The sequence below is a fragment of the Aotus nancymaae genome, unplaced genomic scaffold (genome assembly GCF_030222135.1).
Source record: "Aotus nancymaae isolate 86718 unplaced genomic scaffold, 86718_ANA_hifiasm-v0.15.2.pri h1tg000092l, whole genome shotgun sequence".
Lineage (NCBI taxonomy): Eukaryota > Metazoa > Chordata > Mammalia > Primates > Aotidae > Aotus > Aotus nancymaae.
The window spans coordinates 5080343-5097171 of record NW_026988507.1 but is presented as its reverse complement, the minus strand read 5'-3'; the positions used below and the strand labels follow the sequence as shown (position 1 = coordinate 5097171).

The 16829-nt window shown below is 34.5% G+C and overlaps 1 protein-coding gene across 1 annotated transcript in view; it reads right to left on the bottom strand.

Moving 5' to 3' along the window:
* The window catches only part of DBX2 (developing brain homeobox 2), a 39067-nt gene that overhangs the window by 20981 nt on the left and 1257 nt on the right, over window positions 1–16829 (bottom strand). Inside the window, exon 2 of the mRNA XM_021665469.2 lies at window positions 3105–3200. Coding sequence (XP_021521144.2) covers window positions 3105–3200 — 96 coding nt within the window. The remainder of the gene's footprint in view (window positions 1–3104; window positions 3201–16829) is intronic.

The window sequence follows — 16829 nt, the reverse complement described above, 5'->3', positions numbered from 1 at the left end:
ACTTTGTTAAGTAATTTTTAAAAAGTTATTATTTACATAATTTCCACAACTTACCAGTTCATGTTATTTGAGAAATACGTTATTTTGAAAAGAACCTTATGGTTGTAATATCAAAGATTTTCCATACACTGCTTTGGGGGAGGGGAGAACTGTTACCACTGCCTTTTAATTTTTCCCCACTGTAAGGGTTGCACTTAAATAGCCTATTAAACTATTTACTATATGTGAGAAGGCCATTGAATGAATGATTGCTTCCACATTGCAACAAGAAGTCAGTCATAAATTTAAGAAGTTAATAAGAAAAACTAAATCAATATTAAGCAAATGAATCACATTAAAAGAGTCAAAATAATACTTCACTTGCATAATTAGAAATGTGTTGGTCTGATCCTACTCTTTTGGAAAGAGTGAAGTCAATATTGTAAAACAATGATGAGGGCCATTGATTTAATCACTTATTAAACTTTTTAATATAAACCTAATTTTGGCTGTCTGAGCTGAAACTTAATGCAAGTTTATTTGGACAGTCTATTTTCCTTCATTTGTACAATGGAAAATAATATAAAGACCTTGGCATAAAAATCATTCTTATTATTAAAAAAAGAAGAAGAAAAGAAAACCTAGTAAGTGCCTTAAAGATGATTGTACACATATAAACCTTATTAACTGTACCTTGGTATCCTGGTTATTTATGTAAAATTATTTATTGACAGCTTAATTCTAGCATGTTATTATTATTTGCTGCCAATACAAATGAACATTATAAATAAGAAAATACAAAATTCATTTTAGAGTTATAACTAGTAATATGAGACACTATTTTTTATTAAAATCAGTTGTGGCATCTCTAAACTGTTTTAAAATGCCAACTTTAGAAATGAAGCCAAACCAAGTGCATCATTTTCTATCCTTGATTAGAGCTGTACTGATTTTCAGCTTGTATGTTTATGTTTAAGAAAAAGATAAACACGAGACTTCATAAACCTCCAGGGATAAACACCATAATTTACAACAGTTATGCAAAAGGCACAAAGTACGAAGGATTGGGAAGCAGATGGAGGAAAATGAGACCTGCTTAAAGTAATTTTCCAAGCAGCAGAGAAGATAAAGTCTTCTAGAAAATGTCTTTAGCATTACTTTTACATGCTCTATTAATTGAATGGGCACAATATTTTTTTACTATCTATTATCTTTGATGGTTTGAGACTCTTAAAACATCACTATAAAATAAGTACATACACACACTCACACGTATGTAAAGAATGTCCACCTGTTACACGGAATTTTTTGTCTATTTCCACTTACCTGAACTGCCAGAGATTTTCTGAAGTAAAAAACTAATTATCGTATCATAATGAAATAACCGAAGCTAAGTGTGGGGCCCCTTTTGATCTCCACTCTCAAAATCTAACACTGAAGACTTAATTCCACAGAGATGCCATATGATACGGTAACAGATATTTGGGTTTTATGTCTCTACTCCAGAAGTCTTTTCCTGATACGCTAATATATGGTGATAAATGTCTCCTTAATTTGCACAAGAGTTTTCAATTGCCCTCATAGGAGACCACCTTGAAGGAGCGAGTAAAAGGTTTAGTCATGCTTTCTATTTTTCTGTTTGAATTCAATACATTCTAGTTAAATGGACAATTAATAGGTCACTTCCAAAATAGTAGTGTATCAGTCCCGGTTAATAAACAATCCCCACAGTTGATAATGGGCCCTATGTATTCAGCAAGTCCCTGTATACACTCAGCTCATCCACTAAATCCCTTTTCAGGTAGACAGGGTTATATGGGAAGATGAGCTAGAATGAGTCTATAAAAGTCAGCTTCATTCACTGCTTTATTTTTCAGTCAAGTGCTTTAAATGGTGTCCAGAAATTCACTTGGAATGTGAGACAGGAGAAAAGACTGACACACAGAGCCTTGCTTTATGACCATACAAAAGGGCAACTGACCCTTGCCCAAGCCTTTTCCATGTGAAATGGTTCCTAAAGTTCATCTGCAGAGTGAAAAATCGTGGTGAGGTCGCGTGTGGATGAGTCAAGTGAAAGTGACGATTGGTCACGGGTCTGTCACCCATTGTGGCTGGGTCCCAGCCATGTAAAGTGCTCTGTGGGAAAATATCAGCCCCCTAAAGAGATGTTCAGAGCCTGCAGCTCATTAAACGGCCAGCATTTGCTGCCTCACTTGTCAGGAATTATTTTGTGGAGCAACTGTTTTCCTGAAACATTCCCAAAACACATGCACAGAGGCAGCAGGGATCTGAATTCAACCGTGATGGAGCTCGGCACAGGAGCCTGACTCAACTCTTATTTCACTTTTCACCTGACAGAGCTGTTAACCTGAATAAGTGTTTTCTCTTGGGCAGCTGAAAGAAATGCACCCCTCCATTGGACTTCTTTACCATAAACTCAAATTCTCTGCCAAGAGATTCTCATCTGACCCAGAAATCTCAAGACCAAGGGGAATTTTACTTCTACGTTTTTCCTTTGCATGTGAGAGTGTGTGCACGCTGCGAGATTTTGAAAGTCTGACAGTCTCACTCCACCCTCAGACTCTAATAAAAATTTGCTTTTCTAAGGTTGGAAGATGAGTTCTTTTGAAAATATTTTCAACAGTTCTGGTTGGTTACCTTCAAGATGCCAAAAAGGAGAGATTTATCTCCTTTCATGATCTTGACAATTTTAAATTATTTTCCATAGACATCTAGTAAGTTTCTGTGTCAGATTTTAAGCAGAATGGAAATTTTTACACAGCATAATTTTTTCTCCTTCCTTCCTTTCTTTTTTCCTTTTCTTTAAAGGAGTGTTGCTACACATTTCAGAAAAGCCAAACTGGTCTCTCCGAGATCTTTTATATCAAATGGAAAACAAGTTGCTTTCGGTGAGGGTTTCAATACCATTGGAACTGCTCACAATTGCTCAGTGTGCTGAGGTTTGATAAATCTCTGGAAACCTCCTGAATAGGATCGCTGTGATTTTTAGTGAGGAATTAGCTCCTTGCCATTGCATTACCAATTAGTTTTCCAGAGCACATTAAATCCTGCTGCATTAGTTTACAGAATAACTGAGGCATTGCTGATGAAGCATAAAAACTTACTTGGAAAAGCAGCAGAGGATGCAGGGCGCCGACAGGACCCACCGCAGCACGCCAAGTAGAATGGCGGGGCGCTCAGAAGAAAAGGTTTGGAAGGTGCTGCGGAGAAAGCATTGATCTCATTGATTAACCATTTCTTTTAGACATTATTCAAAACTCCAGTTTCCTAAAAGTCATTGAGTAAATGCAGTTAGTTTTCTGAACCATTGCTTAGTTGTCATTTGTATTGAGATTATTGTAAAGTAGCCTTTGTCTCAAAGAGCATGCCAAATAATCTCATCAAGGTTTGGGAGATGTGGTTAAAAGACTCAAGGATACTATGAAATCCCAAACTTCTTAGATCATTTTCTGTGCGGTTGTCATTATAAATAGTAAACATCAACTATTCCTTAATTTAAAATACCCTAGAGCAACTCTGTCCAAGGAAACTATCTGTGATGATTGGAAATGTTATATTCACATTGTTCAAAATGGTATCTGCTACCCACATACAGCTACTGTGCACTTAAAATGTGGCTAGCATAATAAATAACTGAATATTTAATCTAAATTCACTTATATTTAAATATATTCATGCGACTAGGGGTTATATTAAATAGCACAGCTCTGGACATCCTACTTACCAAGAAATGATTTAAATATTATGTGCTTACATTTAATTTTTAAAGTTTATATCGCTTTGCTTATTTCAGATGGTTCTTTGAAACATATTGTTAGTTGGATTCCAAAGTTGGTAATGGTAAATTTACTGAGCAATTCCATAACAAAAATGGTGTTTCTGATCACATTTACATAATTGAAAGTATTTGAGAATAATCACATTTTATCTCAAGAGAAATCTAGTCACTCTGAAGGCATTTGTGTTTCTGGTATAGTGAGTTGCCATGTAATTCTGCTCTACATAGTTTTATTAAAAATAAGCTATTCATAAAACTTTCAGGAGAGACACATGAACTATTTATGATTAGTCCTGTGCAAAAGTATGAAAAAGAGACCCATTTTGGTGGCCAAAAACTTCTATAAAATTTTTTTGAAGTTTCATTAGTTTAAGTTGTTCTAGCATTTTGACTATAAAACCATCATAGAAATGATGAATAGGATCGCTGAGATTTTTAGTGAGGAATTAGCTCCTTACCATTGCATTACCAATTAGTTTTCCAGAGCACATTAAATCCTGCTGCTTTGGTTTACAGAATAACTGAGGCATTGCTGATGAAGCATAAAAACTCACTTGGAAAAGCAGCAGAGAATGAAGGATGCCTTTGAATTTACCATTTTAGTTAAATTCTATACCTCAGTAGATGAGAATAGCTATAAAGAATGTCACAGAATATGAATAATAACTCTCCATTATTGAGCACTTACTGTATGCCATGCTTTGGTTAAGTCCTTAGATACACAATGTCCTTTGATAGAATGGGTTTAATACAATATAACTGTAGGTGGAGATTGCCTAAAGTGGGCACTTGCCCATACCATGACACACTCAGCAGAGTGACTAGCACATTCTAAACAGTAATTTTTTAGTAATTGAGCAAACGGTCTTCCAAACTAACAGAAAACTTCCGTGGTCTTAGGGAAAGAAGAAAGATCAAGAATTAATTCTTCCCCTGCTTCCTGACCCATCCTAAAACATGGTATCTTTCATAACAGATGATCTTGAAATCTAAAACATAACTTGAAAATAAATATTTGTATTATTCTCCCTTCATATTTAAGTGACAACTTCTTTCCTTTTCTTAATCACATTCAGTGAATATTGTTTCCATATGATTACATACCTTTGTGAAGAACACAGTAATTTCAGACTTGCATTTTAATGAACTAAGAGTTGTTTATGTTTACATTTATTTTTGCCAATTTCTTTGAAGGATGTATCAACATAAGTATGGTTTCCAATAAGAATTTTGTAGTGTTTCAGGGTCCTGGGTGCTTTAAAATTGCAAATTAATCATAAATGCAGTCTTCTTCCTAGCATACAATGGGAAGCTGTTAACACTAATGCTTTTAAGTTTTTTTTAATACTCGGGTTTTTAAAGAATCAAGTGTTTGTTTTAATGCTGTTTTGAAAATATGGCCACTAAGCAAAGGCATAAAAAGGAAACCAGTTTTGGTGTTCAAAAGTTTTATAAATTTTTTTGATGTTGCATTGTTATCATAAGTTGTTCTAATATTGACTATAAAACCATCTTATAAATTATAAATCATTTCATTTGAATGTTATATCTTAAATTATGTTACAAGGGTATGGCATTATTTATGCAGATTTACATTTTCATTATTGCTATGGATACATGAAGTACTTCCAAAAGTAGAAATATATTTTCAAGTATAAAAGTTGCCTCGTTATGTTTACTCTCAAACATTTCTGTTAGCTAACTTATTTCCCCTCCAAAATAAACCATTCCATAAATAATAAAAGGATGGCTATGGTGCTGATTTGATTTGAACTTTTGCTGTTGTTGTTGTATTTTGAGGTAAAAGAAAAAAAAAAGACTCAGCAATGTTGCATTTACCGACATAAAATTAAACATTTGCCATGTTTACTGGAAACAGAATACACACACAAAAAAAGGTTTTGGTTTTGTTTCTTGCTTAATATAGGGTATAGAAAATGTGATCATACTACTGATATCATTAAAATAAGGATGCCATATGTATGCGATATATATGTGTATGTATATATTGCATACATATGGCATCCTTATTTTAATATGTATGCAATATACATGCACATATGGCATACTTATTGCATCCTTATAGATACATATATATATTACAAATGTTTCTGTTCTAACCAAAATGTTTCTCATCCTAACTCTAGGGCCCTAAAAGTGGGAAAATAAAATATTTTTTAAATTGATGGTTTACTTAAATGATCAATTAAATTCTTTGTGATAAATGTGGTTTAGAGATGTCTAATCTTAGTGTTGAATTTAACCAGAAAAACCATTTTAATTGAATAGTTTCTTATATCGCTCTACATTACCCTATCTTAATATATGTAAGCTGTAATTTAAATGACAGTATCAGAATCTGTAACTACAAAAAAAGTAATCATAATCTATAGTAACAATTCTAGTTTTGACTAAAAAACTGGACTTCACATTTTGTGACATGACCAGGCTTGAAGTTCTATTGTATACAATTTTTCAATATTTTAAATCACCTTTTTGACACACATATTTACACAGGAGTTTAAGTCAATTCCTGATTGCTAAATGTAAATACACCTTGTTTAAGCTGGTTTATGTGAAAAATCACTGTAAAATTCTAATTAAGTGCTTTTTCTTTTACATGTTCCTACTTTGACATAAGTCAAATGCTAATCCAGTGAGCATGTGGTTGCAGGAGCACTGAATGGCCTTAAGAAATCCATTTAAAACAATGCATTGCATTGAAGGTATATATGTATACATATATCACACTTTTCACTTTAGTGAACCATATACTTTTTTAAGTAATGAGCAAAAGAGGAAACTTAGCTTTGGTGAAAACAAGTGACAAGTTGATAGATGTGCTGTAAACCCTTAAGAACTACTTGGAAGATCCCCTGAAAAGGGTAAAAAAGATAATTTGATCCTAGATAAAATGCATTTCAAACATGATCAGTGCCATATAGATGCAGTTGCTTAATCATTTATGGTGATTAACTGTAGGTTCACTGAACAACATTTATAATGATAATATTTAAGGAGTGCTTCCTACATGTCAGGCACTGGAATAGCTACAAATTTAACACATGCTATTTCACTGATTCATTAACATTCAAGGCATCTGAAATGTGATTATGACTGCTCGCAGCAAATTAAAAGAAAAAAGGATGAGAAAAACAATGAAGATTTAATGTAATAATTAATTGCTAGCCATGAGGGTTAGACATTCCATACACAGCAACTCTGCCAAATATTCAATAAGAGCTGGACCCTGGAAGACTGACATATCTCCCAAGATTTCCATCAGAGAATGAAATAAAAAAGGTCTTTCCTCTGGAAAAAAATACAAACAGGTAGGTTCTACAGCATGACATCAGGTTCTATTAATGTAACATCTCAAGACACTCCAAATTTCATATCTTACTGTGATGGTTAATACTGAGTGTCAATTTGATTGGATTGAAGGATGCAAAATATTGATCATGGGTGTGTCTGCAGGGGTATTACCAAAGGAGATTAACCTTTGAGTCAATGGGCTGGGAAAGGCAGACCCACCCTTAATCTGGGTGGGTACCATGTAATCAGCTGCCAGTGTAGCTAGAATATAAAGCAGGCAGAAAAACATAAAAAGACTAGACCAACCTAGCCTACCAGCCTACATCTTTCTCCTGTGTTTCCTCCCCTCAAACACTGGACTCCAAAAGTTCTTCAGTTTTGGGACTCGGATTGGCTCTCCTTGCTCCTCAGTTTGCATACGGCCTATTGTGGGACCTTGTGATCATGCGAGTTAATACTTTATAATAAACTCCCCTTTGTGTATATATATATGTATATCCTATTAGTTCTGTCCCTCTAGAGAACCCTGACTAATCACCTACCAATCAATCTTCCAATTTCTGTGTGAAACTGTTATGAGTTACACACAAAATGACTCAAAATTTTTGGAATTAAACTAGGGCCTGTCTGAATCCAAATGACTAAAATTATGTATTCATAGGAAACTTTCCATATGACTTATTTGAAGATACAGATTCAATATATCTTTTATTTTGCATGTTTAGTTAAGATGGGAACTTAGAGCCAACCTAATGGTGAACTAGCCTGATTTTTTTAAACTTAACTGATTAAATGGTTCTGTAATACAAGTATCCTATAGCCAAGCATGGTTACAAGTTTAGGTACTGAGAAATTATTCTGTTTTCTAGAAAACAATAATTTTTTAAATTGTTTTTTGTTCTTCTCATTTTCCTTTAGTAATGGAGAAGAACATCAGAAATCTAAATGATGTGAAACCACATCCTTACTGGCAATACAACCATGGTACTGACATTTCAAAGGAAGAATACTAAAGACCACTAATAAAACCTTCAAATACATTTCGGAAGCCCACTGCATATAAGAAGGATGAAGAGAAATTACAGAAGGTTCCAAAGTATCTTACTAAGGTAACCACTAGGAAAAAAGCAAAACAAAACAAGAAACCTCTAGGAAAGAATGACAGGGAAGTAAATAATTCCAAAAGGATGGTTCTAATGACCTCCTTCACATGCCAGGTACATGGGCACTGAGAAGTTAAAAATCTAACCTTCCAACTTGAAAATAATACACAATTAAGCAGACCATCTGGGGTGGGTTGGACCCAAAACGAGACTCCAAAAAATAGCAAACATCTGTCTTGAGTAGTCAGAACAAAGAAATATCAATTAGCTAATGAGGTTTGATTTATTTTAATACTTAGTCCATCTGAAAGTAATTAATTTATGTGATCTAATTGCAAACTTTCTCTTCAATCACCAGCCATAGCAAGTTAGGTAAATTCACCCTTTACCTTTCTGTTTATCACAAAACAAGACAAGTCAGCATTTTTTTTGCCTCAAAAGTATTTTAAAGACAGAAAAACAAAGGGTCTTAATGTTTTGGTACAGCTCATGAGAAGATAAATCAAGTGCAGTGTCTAGTTGTTTGCTTCTGTCCTTTTAATTCAGGGCCTGTAATATGTACTGCCTATCTGTCAAGTGCTGAGCATTGCACTGTGTGCTGGGACTACAAAGATGGAAAACGAATTTTCCTTCCTGGAAGAATTTATTTTTTTTTAATGTTCTTTAACTTACAGATTTGAGTCTGCTGGTCAATGAAATGAAATGTAAATTTCTCAGTACTCCGGATTCAATTTTGTTCAGTGAATCCTGACACACTCCCCAAGGAGATGCAATCTAACAAAATTCATACTGTGCACATCCCCAGCCAGTGTTTCTCAACCCTGAATGCACATTAGAATTGTCTGGGCTGCTTCTCAAAGATACAGATGCCTAGGCTCCACACCAATTGTTTTAAATCAGGCTGGCTAGGAATGGATACCCATTTTGCATTTTTTCAAAAACCTTGCAGGTGATTATAATGTAGAGCAAAGATGAGGCCATGAAAAGAACATAAAACAACATCTGACACATAGTAGACATTCAGTAAATGTTAGCCTTCTCCTCTTGCCATTAATACATAATCTGAGATCAATACTTAGACAGCATATAAAAAAAGCAGTATCGTCCAGACTTCTACTGAAATACAGAATAAAAAGAAAAGGATATCTTAAGGAAGGCTTGTTCAAAGAAGGCTTTAAGCAGGAGAAACATCTTAATCAGGGCCCTGATTTGGAAAATACTTGGAAGAACAAAAGAAGAGAATGAAGGCATTCCAAGAAGAAAAGGTTGCAGAGACAAAGGAAAAGAGGCAAGGATGGTGGTGACACATGGGGCAGGTGATGGAGACCAGTCTGGCTACTAGGACAAGGCCAAAGGGGTGAACATTAAGCAATGTGTCTAGAAGAGTTAAATGCAGTTGATGGAATGAAGGCCTTAAAGGCCGAACTAAGTAATTTCATTTGATCTGTTGCCAAATGGGAAAATTTAGGTTTTCCTGAGTAGCTTGGTGACATGATGAAAGCTACATTTGAGAAAAGTTCACCTGGCAGTGGTGGATGGGATGCTGTGGAATAAAGAAGGGCCAAAGGGAAGGCTGCTATACAGTAACAACATGCTGTAGCAACAGATGATAACAAGCATTTGTGTGGACACTTCCAGCAACATCTTATCTAGACTCACAACACCAAGTTGACACGGTCTGGCTTCCCTCCAGCTGTGGGACGCTAGCTCACTGTGACCATCACAGGTGCCCAGAGTCCTCACCTCTGCTGCCTCACCCTCCAATTAGACCTCTCTGAAAAAATGGTCTCAACTTGAGGAGATTCTTTGCTCTTTTTATTATGTCACAGAAGTCCATGTCACAGAAGAGAATACTATAAGCCTTTGTGAAGGCTCCCTGAGTTCCTAGCTATACCACTCCATAAATTCCTGCATTGGTCTCTAGCAGAAGATAGACCTAACAGGAATTGTATCTGATATTGGTTATCTTGATTTCACCCTGGGACAGATTTTAAATGATCACAAATTATTTGGTACTCCTCCCATCGAGAAGTGAGGTCTATTTCCTCTTCCCTTGAATTTGGAATGGTCTTGGTAACTTGCTTAAGTACTGGAAGTTCCAGAATGTCCACAGTTCCAAAAACACATGGGTTTTAGGAATGTGTGCTCTTGGTGTTTTCCCTTTCAAAACCCAGCCACTGTGCTATAAGAAGGTCAAGATACTTGGAGAGCAATAAACAACTCCAGTTGAGCACCCAGTCAACAGATGGCATCAGTGCCAGCCATGTGAGTAGCCATCTTGGACATCCAGCCCAGACAAACCTTCCCATGACTTTAGTCCCAGTGGACATCTAACATCACTCAAGATTCTAAGTGAGAACCACCCAGCTGAGCCCAGTCAACCCACAAAACTGTAAGAGAAAATAATAAATTGTTATTTAAGCCACTGAGTTTTGGGATGCTTTCTTATACAACAATGCCCCTTTTACCAATATTTTACTTATGGTGAAATGGTGGAAAGGAATCCTGTACATCTTTTCCTGTATCTTCCCAGTGGGCTTTTGAGGTATGTGCTTTAAAGTCAAATGCTGACTCTACCACTGTTCACATTTTGAAATGAGGAAAGAGAGGCTCTGTGAGGTTATATGAATTGCTTATGGTTACAGAATCAGTAATCTGAAAACCTTGAATCTAGACTTTTAAATATAAGAATGCTCCTAAAACAGCTCAGAGAGCTATAGGTTGTTTTAGATTTACCCAATTTTCCATTTACATGTTGGAGCAAGCACTGGCAAACTTACATTATAAAAAGCAAGATAGTAAATACTTTACACTTTGTGAACCATACAGTCTCCATTATGGCTATTCAATTTGTAATGGAAAAGCAGCTAAAGAAAATATGTAGACAAATAGGTGTTATTCTATTCCAGCTTTAAAGAATCAGATGGTCTTTTTTGTTTCAGACCCAATATAACCACAAAACTGGTTCTATACACCTAAACTCAATCCAGCCCTAGGTTATCTATTAAAAACTTGCCAGCAGTCATGGATTTTATTTCTTTTTTAATGAACATAAATTTTCTCAAAGAATGACTTATTAACTCTTTCACATATTTTAATTTTAAAAGTATTAGAGACTTAAAGTTTTAAAGGACAAGAAATTTTGAGTCTTTTGAAGAGGACCTGTGGAAATCTATATACTGTATATTCTATTTCTGATGGTCATTTAGGATTAACAAAAAATGAAGGTTTTTATGGCATGGTGCCTGAACATGTGAAAGAAAAGTGAAAACCCTAATTCATCTGTGGAATATTTATAAACAAGAAGTCATTAAAATAGTCAGAAATTTATACAAAAAGATCCAAGCTTTTTTTTTCTTTCCTTTTCCTGAATGCTTTGGTTTTAAAAGAAAAGTCTAAAAACTCCTATAGGCTTTTTGATCTTCGACTTCAGAGAGAATTTTAGTACCTTAAGTTGACTGTTCACATACCTCACAAAAGTGCACCCCTGAAATATTCGCAACTAATAGCTGGTTGACAAAATGAATAATGCTATTAAAAATGAAATCAGCTATGGTAACTTTATATAAAGTGATGAATCACTCAGCATTGCCAAGTTAAGTATTGACTGGAGGCTAAAAAGAATGAAAGAGAGAGATTTCATTTAAAGTGGAAACATTACTGAAAGTAAAATAAAATATTTTGGAATAAAATATACAAGGGTCTGGTAAGTATGTTATATATTAAGGCAAAAATCCAATTTCTTACTAAGAGAGTATAAAATAGAAACATGATCTAATGAAGTCTAAAATGAGGATTCTAACAAGCATTCCTAGATAAAAATCATATTGTTTCATTTTACAATTTGCCTTTTTATTCCTGACAGACTCCAGGTGTATTTGAATGAAAACTTACTTATTTAAACTGACTTAGAACTTGTGTACTTTCATTGTAGATATAAAGAAAAACTACTGTAATTAAGAAAAACTTTACTTAGAGCTTCTTCTAACAGAAAATTAAGTAGACAAACACTGTATTAAGGGTTGCAAAGCAAGACCCTCAAAAGATCTTTGTATTCACTGCCCACCCTAACATAAGGACACATTGTTTAAATATTTTAACCATAATAACATTTCATTTTTGTGTAAACTTTCATAGCAAAGAATCTCAAAGGATTTTATGAACACAACAATTAAACAAAAATTATGCATGGATGTTGTATCCTTCAAGTTGCTACAATTTCTCTCATGGTTAAGCAACAAATCTAACTGTAAAATATCTTCTTAAAGCAAAAAGGCATCTGGTGGCTACTGAGAACAGGAAGGAGGTGGCACATTCAAAGCGGACTGTCATGGAGTCTAAGCACAGCTTAGGTTCCAATATTTGAACCACATCCATGGCAAACAAATATAAATAAAATCACCCTTGGCAATCCTTTTTTTTTTTTTTTTTGAGTCAGAGTCTTACTCTGTCACCCAGGCTGGGTGCAGTGGTGCAATCTCAGCAATCCCTTTGAATTGCCCAAAACATACGGCATCCTTTGACTTCACGTAGTATAACACTGAACACTCTAAATCCTACGTTTAATGCTATGTAAGTCCATACGTAAATTTCTGGGCATTCAAACCATTGTACCTCTTAAAATAACCCTCAAATCCCTAAAGGAATGGAGCTAAGTAAGTGGAAAGTTCTAAAACATTCTTATTTGCCTGCTACATGTACTCCTGTTTAATTATAAAACCTCAAGAGATTCAGTACGTATTATCAGATTGAAATTTGCTTGTTGTTAGAGCAAAAAAGAGAAGCATGTGTTGGGGCAAAGGAGAGATAGGTGCTAAAGTTGAAGACAAATTAAATACACATAAAATGTTACCTCTTTGTAGTTCCAACTCAGATGTTATTTTGCAAGGAGAGTGGCTTACTCAGTTAGTGCTAAATGTAAAGAGACTATTACTTCCATTGGTTCTAAGAGTCTCTTTTATTGTAACCTCTGCAAGAACTTCTCTTTGAACCTGAAGGTGTTTATTAACTTAGGGATCATATAATGATCTGTTCAGAGCTGATTACTCATGAACTAGGTAAAAGTTATTAATATGTTAATGTATATAAAAAGGTCTGTTAAGCGGATTATAGGAAAATATACAGATACAGTAAAGAATATGATTCTGATATTCTTGACAAATTCCACCAAAAGATAACTGGAATTCATCCTCTGGGGCCTCAGCAAAGAACCACTAGCACGGGTCCCATCACTATTCCATTCAGAATCCCCTGTGGTCATTTTGGTTCTGGATCAGCATCATCAATACTCAAAAATTCTGTGGTTTTAACTTGCCAAAACGAATCTAAACTATAATGTCAGCAACAAAAAGCTCAAACTCAAGCTTAAAAAATAAGATTACGAAGTCTTCACTTAGACTGGAATCCCCACCTTGAGCACCAATCCCTTTTTCCCTCCCCCAGCTGCCTAAAATGTAAGACAGGCCATTGTATTTCACACGTTCAGTGTTATCTCAGTGGAGGAAAAAACTACCATTTGCAGCACAAAACATAAGTGGAAATAGTTACAGACAGTCAACAATTAATGGGTAAATGGTACCTGGGATTGGAAGGTAGATAAGAAAACTAGAGTGCACATTAAGTATCGATGGTCAGAAACAACCCTCACTGGACGACAGAAAAAAGACTGCGGCTCTTTTATGTCTTCACTACACGGTATGACTTACTTAGCAAAACTACTTTTTAAAAAAGCAGTTCAACGCACCTACCCAGAATGAACATTTGCTTTCCAATCCTTTCATATGCAGCACAAGAATAGATTTCATAAATGATAAAGGAAATTATATTTAAAATTATTTTTATGTCAAACATTTTCTAAAATGCTTAAAATAACAAATATTATTAATAAGCAAGAGTATTTGTTCTACTTATTTTGAAGAGAATTGATGGCATAACCACCAATAGAAAACTGATGTCATTCTGTAGCCAGTAGAAATTTAAATCTTCCAGCATTTTACATTGTGATGACCTCTTTTATATACAAAGATTAATATTTTAATCTGGCATAATAGTTTCCAAATATTGTCACAAATAATGACATCGGCAAACTTCTAAGGAAGGATGTCTGACAATCAGAGTTTACTCACAAAACTTCTGGGTTTCCACTAATAAACTCTAATAGTTTCATGACATTTTTTTTCTTTTTTCAGATACAAGCCCTGGAGGAGAACCTATTTACTACCCCATACTGCCCTAAATGGGTCTCTCCCAAGCCCTGAGCCCTTTGATTTTAAAGTTTTAAAACTATTCTATATAAACAACTTCACAACATATAGCTATGGAGTATGGCTTTTCTTGCTGTAAATACTCAAACTTACCAATTTTCAGGGATGAAGCACTGACAGCTCTACTTTCATCCATGACCTGTAAATCTGTGTTACTGTGATTAACTGTCACCACCTTTCAAATATGTTTTATAACAAGATGAAAAGGAAAGTTAATTTCTTCCATTATGGGCTGAGGTACAAAATCACAATCTGATTTATTATTATGATACTATGTAATTGGTGATCCCATTGGCCTTCATTATTTTCTTCTAGTCAATGAAAGACTAACCTAAGGTAGGAGCCTAAGATTTGGAGCAATTTTTTCTCTTTCACAAGTCCATAGATGTTTAAAGTGATACTTGGGACAAAAACAAAATCAGCAAATGAAATTATCATTGAGAAAAACAACTGGAATGCCCACAGCCATCTCACTAGCTTATTAGGAGGATTAAAGGAGCTACTTTGAAAATAGCTGTTACCTATAAAGCAGTACAGAACATGGGATGTAAGCTCTAGAAGGGCAGAGACAGTCATCTGTTTTTTAACTGATCATGCCAGTGACCTAGAACAGAGCCTGCTACATGGGAGACACTCAGTAAACATGTACTGAATGAATGAAATATATGGTATATTTAACAGTCGGTAACAAAAACAATGAGAAGTAATGAAGCAAAAATGCATGCAGAAGCATAAATCCCCCAGTTAAACGGTGCTATATTTCACCAATGCACTTAAAAATAACTCTGGGGTTTTCTTATTTACATTTAGATGTGGTGCACTCAACAAATTAAGGCTGGGAAAAAAGTGGGTACTCAATATGCAGAAATTACTAAAATCACATTTTGTGGTCCACTCCCGAGTTAGCATCTAAAGGATCAGAACTGGTAACATTTCAGAAAGATATGATATTATCTTCCAGAAAACAAGAGCTTCTCCAACCGTTATGCTCTCCCCAGAACATCAAATCACTATTTCATCCTCACGTAATTTTCACCTAATAGCTAAATTGTTGGCACTCCATTATAATTTCATAATTGTAAACTACATAAAATAATTTCCCACATTTGGTAAAGAAAGAATCTGTCATTTAAATAAAACTGGGGCAGTCTTCAGAAAACTACATTCTTTATCCAATTATAAAAATTAAGGAATATAAATTCTGGTTTTAAGCAGTATATTTGTGGGGACAAATTCGTGAGATTTTACTTTTCTTCTTTAGATATTTTTCTGGTTTCAGAAACTAATGTATTCTTTACAAGAATTTTTTTTAAAAAACAAAGGTTGTTTGTTGAAATGAAAATTAATCCAGAACATCAAATCTTCAATGAATATTGAATAAAATTATTTGGAAAAATGCATGCTTAAACTATTAGAATACTTCAAAAGGGAATATAAATTCTTACAACCCTTGTAATTATTCCAAAAACAATGTTTGCAATTGGACAGTTTAATAAGCGCATAAGAATGAATATGTTCTTGAAAATAAAAAGAATGTAGTTACAAAAACTTTTAACCTTTAGTTGCAGTATTTTGAAAGGAATGCATACAGCAAATTATTTTTGAGGGTTATTGAAATAACTGCACTTGATTTGCATTTATTTTATTTAAATGTAATCTGTTAAATCTGCAAAGGTTAAAATTAAATACTTTTTCATGGCTGAGACAATTATGATTAGAAATAGTTTAGTAATTCTTGAAAAACAACTTCTATCAACACAATGCCAAGCCACCAAAAGTTATGCAAATCAACAAGTTTTCTTGAAAATGTTATTTTTATGAAATGTTATTTATTAACTCGTTCAAGTCCAAGTGAACCTGCTTTATGGTTAATTTTTCTTCAAAAAGAACAGAGAGGCCCAAATTTCGATAAACTTTGCCTTAACTGTTTGTTCCTCTTTCAGGGTGCAAAAAAAGGCTTCTTAGCATTTAGGTTTGACACTAGGTGAATGACCGGTGTTCATATAATTATATTTGTTCCATTCTGTTAGTAGCCATTTCAAACTGAAAGACCAGGACAGGTTCTAAACATGTTAAATTCTATAAAGCCATTAGCAATAAATTTGATCCGGCAGTTTGCAGGGACAATGGAAACTGCTGAAAAAGCGTCTATTAGTCATTCTGGACAAACCCATCGGGATTAAAAGAATGAGTTAAGATCGTTTAAGGACTCAGCCAAAAAAAAAAAAAAAAAAAAATCCAATTGGATCTCAGCTTCTGAGTCTCTAAGAGACTTTTTCCCTTTTATCATTGCCGATTTCAGCGAGCTTTAGCTAATATTTGACTAAATTGTAAAGATCCTTCTTCCCAGTCCCACTAGTTAGGTTTTAC